Raw genomic sequence first — 3971 nt, 5'->3', positions numbered from 1 at the left:
GCCACAACACTCATCACATGTCAACTTGTCAAGTTAATTGTTACAATTGTACAAAATCAAAGACCACATGAAGCTTGCATTGGGAATGAAATGCGTTAATGAGGGATACATTTCAAATTAGAATCAATAGATCTGATTAAAAACGATTTGAAATATAGTTTTCTTAGCTAAAAATTGTAAACGACGGTTAAGAGCTACAAAAGATTGCATTACGGAAACATTTCAAGTCCATAAACTTGTGGATGATCACACTTGCACAAACACACAGTTGCGTCCCCAATCCCCATCATCGCCAAACCAACAGTAGGATCAGTGTATTGTAGTATAAAAATCGTTCTTTATCACATCAATCTCCATCTTCCTATATGTGAAAACATCTTATTGATTGATCCCAACATGGTATATTAAAAAATTGGAGCAATATGCAGTGAAATTGTGTTCCAGTGTTATTAATCAAACCACATGAACATTAATATGCCCATGATTAACCAGAAGAAAACAAATTTAAAGAATAAAAAAGTTGGTAAATGTAATCAGTCAATGTCCAAGAAAAGCTATGTCGTCTTCACTTAAAACATATTTGATGGAAACGGGACTTCTAACTGAATGTTTGGCGGAGTTCCATATTATAGCTCCTTCACCGAATGGAATCTTTGGAAGAGTGCCTATAGCAATGAATGTCACTTGGTAAGATAGCTTCTGGTTAACCGTTGAAAAAGCGAGTGTAGAGGGTGACACAGCAATAGCCACGCCTGGAGCTGTTGAAAGTTTCACGGTGTAACATGAATTAGCATCTCCAACATTTGTCACAGTCCTTGTGTATGACTTTGAGACATTAGAACTCAGTGTTATGGCGAATGAAGGATAATTCAGCTGTGCTGAGGGTATGCCTTGACCATTAACACAAGCGACTTGCTTTTGAACAATAGCCATAACTTCCTCACTCGTGTATCCCAATCCACACAAGTACGGTATGTAATCATCAGGCTGGATATCGTAAATAAGTCCAGGGTCACTTGCTTTAGATGGATTAACATGGCCAGATCCAACTGCAAAGAGGCTAGCTGGAAGCTCCCGTTCATCCTCAATCGGCTGATTGTTGAGGTTGACCAAATCAGCAGTGGTCATAATTGCAGACTTAATTGCAGCAGGTGACCAATCAGGATGTGCACTTTTCAACAATGCCGCTATCCCACTAAGATGTGGGCAAGACATTGATGTACCTGATACTACGTTAAAAGGTGTTGCTGTTGTGTTATCAATAGAGACAGGCCATGCTGCAAGAATACTCGCACCAGGTCCTATAATGTCGGGTTTCAGAATTCCAGGGGTTGCTAGGCTAGGTCCTCTCGAAGAGAAAGAGGTTACTTGAGGAGCTGATTTATCTCCAATCACAGTTCCATGGAATACAATACCAGCAACAGGCGATGAAGTTGAATTCATGTATTCTAAAATTTTAACGCCATGTTTGTAACCAACATATGATGCAGGAAGTACATGAGCATCAACTACTGTGCTATCCCCATCTACCTGTAAGTTTCTTAGAATCATAGCAGCTCCACCGGCATCTTTTACTGTCTGCCCTTTTGCGATTCTTCCTACACCACCACCTCTCACACACATCACTACCTTTCCTTTGACCTCGGTGCTGTTTAATGATCCTGGAGCACAAAAGGCCTTACTTATATCGCCATTCATCCCAGGGTATACGAGAGGCAAAAGAGTTTGTGGGAAATCTTTAGGTTGGAAAAGAGATTCTCCATTCAGTAAAACCCCATTCCCTAGTTTAACTGTCGCCTGTACCTTTCTATCAACTGTACTAGCACCAACAGTCAGAATCCATGGAGCTTCGTTGGATACTGTTGAATTAAAAGGCCCAGAGTTGCCTGCAGAACAACTAAAAAATATTCCTTTCTGTATCGCAGCAAAGCCCCCAATAGCGATTGAATCCGTATAGAAAGGTCTAGAGGGTCCACCAATTGAGAGAGAAAGCACGTCCACACCTTCTTCAATAGCTGCATCCATCGCAGCTAACATATCGCTATCAGCACAACCACTTTCATCACACACTTTATACATTGCCACGTGTGCAAGAGGCGCCATCCCTACAGCAGTGCCATTGTCATTTCCAAGTGCAGTAGCACCTTCAACAAAGTTTCCAGCTGCAGTACTTGAAGTGTGCGTTCCATGTCCTTCTTTATCAAGTGCTGAACCAGAACCACGACTAACAAAGTTCCTAACGCCGATCAATTTGTTATTACACCCGGCAACTTCGCATTTGCCTTTCCATTTTGCGGGTGGAGGGTCGATTCCTGTGTCGTTAAAAGAAGGATGACCAGGAGTAATCCCTGTGTCCAGAACCCCGACTATGATTCCCTTCCCATAGTTTGAACCTCTCCAGAAACCTAAATTCTGGTGCAACCCCAAGAACTTAGGAGTATGAGTTGTATGTAAAGACAACACGCTTTGTGGACGTACGGATATAACTCCATCTTTTTCTTCCATTTCCTTCACTTGATCAACGCTAAGTTTTACTGCAAAACCTTTAAGTACATTACGATATGCGTGAATCATCTGTGGTTCTTCATTCGCATCTGCTGCAGTTGTAGGCAAGAATGTGTGATACCAGCTTTCAAGGTCTTCGGATTGAGCAAAGGTGTTGGCGCTCGGAGAGCTTAGCTGGACAATGTATGTCTGAGTTTCTTTGGCGGCGGCCACCAGTGAGAGGTTCAAGATGGCGGTGATAGAAAAAAGCAAAATGATAATAGGCCTGTTCTCCATGATTGTTGAAGAATTTGATGATGTGCATCTTCACATTGAATGTATATATAGTTGATGTCTTGGCCGGCATAAAGCTGTGAAAGCCTTTGATAGATGTTACTTTAATGTAACTTTAGTCAAAACTTAGTAATATCCGTAGAAGTTAAGCGACTTTCATAAGCCTAGGTAGCATCGAGAAATATTTAATGGTAAGATAACTGAAAATTTCATTAATTCCAGTTAAAAATTATAAACTTTATATGATGTACTTCAATTTTAAGTCATTGGCCATACATATTGTAATACAAAAATAAACCAAAGAATATGTACATTTCATTAATCCAACAAAGTTCACCAAAGCTAAAATTAGGTCCAAATACAATGTCTAAACTGATAACATTATTGCCATATGATTATGATAGAGAAAAATTACAAGGTTCTCAATGAAAAACATAAAAGCTACAAAGAATAAAATGGAGAATAAACGTTAGCAAGACAAAACCCTAATGGCTAAAAACTAAAGGGCCCATAAATATGTGAGCTAATAATATATAAGCTTAACATCTCTTCTCAAACTCACAATGCCACAACAAAAAGCATTGAGAGTTTGTCACACAAGAATCGAAATCGAGAAGCCGATAAAGTACATATTAAAAATATCTACAAGCTGTAAGGTTGATGAAACAGACGGAAGTGATATGGTTCCGAGCTATAAGTGAGGACGGGCAAAGTGACAATCAATCTCAATGTGCTTCGTCCGCTCATGCAAAACAGAATTCTTCGCAATTTTGAATTGCACTTTTGTTATCACAATGCATGAGAGTAGGTGAAGAAAAGTGAACTCCCATATCCGCAAGCAACCACCATAACCAAATAATCTCACATGTAGTTACAACCATAGCATGATATTTAGCCTTTGTGGAAGGTTTAGAGATAACGTCCTATTTCTCGCTCTACCATGAAATGAGAGACTCTCCAAGAAATACGCAAAATCCAATGGTGGATTTACGATCATTACGATCGTCATCGTAATCAGCATAATTATAGGAACATAACTCAAGAGAAGACGTCGAGGGAAACAAGAGGGTCTGAAACTGAGTGCCAAAAAAATATCTCAGAATACAGATTACAGTTCCCCATTGAACAAACATATGAGCAATAACAAACTGACTGACAACATGAACAATGTGAGCAATATCCGGATGAGTAAC

At 39.6% G+C, this 3971-nt stretch overlaps 1 protein-coding gene across 1 annotated transcript; it reads right to left on the bottom strand.

The window, feature by feature from the left end:
• Window positions 1-216: 216 nt before the first annotated feature.
• LOC145001835 (subtilisin-like protease) lies at window positions 217-2786 on the bottom strand. The gene has a single exon (XM_078961175.1). It carries the CDS (start codon window positions 2779-2781, stop codon window positions 538-540), a length of 2244 nt encoding a protein of 747 aa, XP_078817301.1. The 5' UTR covers window positions 2782-2786; the 3' UTR covers window positions 217-537.
• Between the last annotated feature and the right edge of the window lie 1185 nt (window positions 2787-3971).

The sequence above is a fragment of the Lactuca saligna genome, chromosome 6 (assembly GCF_052625555.1).
Source record: "Lactuca saligna cultivar CGN05327 chromosome 6, ASM5262555v1, whole genome shotgun sequence".
Taxonomy (NCBI): domain Eukaryota; kingdom Viridiplantae; phylum Streptophyta; class Magnoliopsida; order Asterales; family Asteraceae; genus Lactuca; species Lactuca saligna.
This window is presented reverse-complemented; position numbering and strand designations above follow the sequence as displayed.

Bases quoted from the DNA above. Each gene is read 5' to 3' on its own strand.
- LOC145001835 (XM_078961175.1), bottom strand. From the start codon at position 2,781: ATGGAGAACAGGCCTATTATCATTTTGCTTTTTTCTATCACCGCCATC.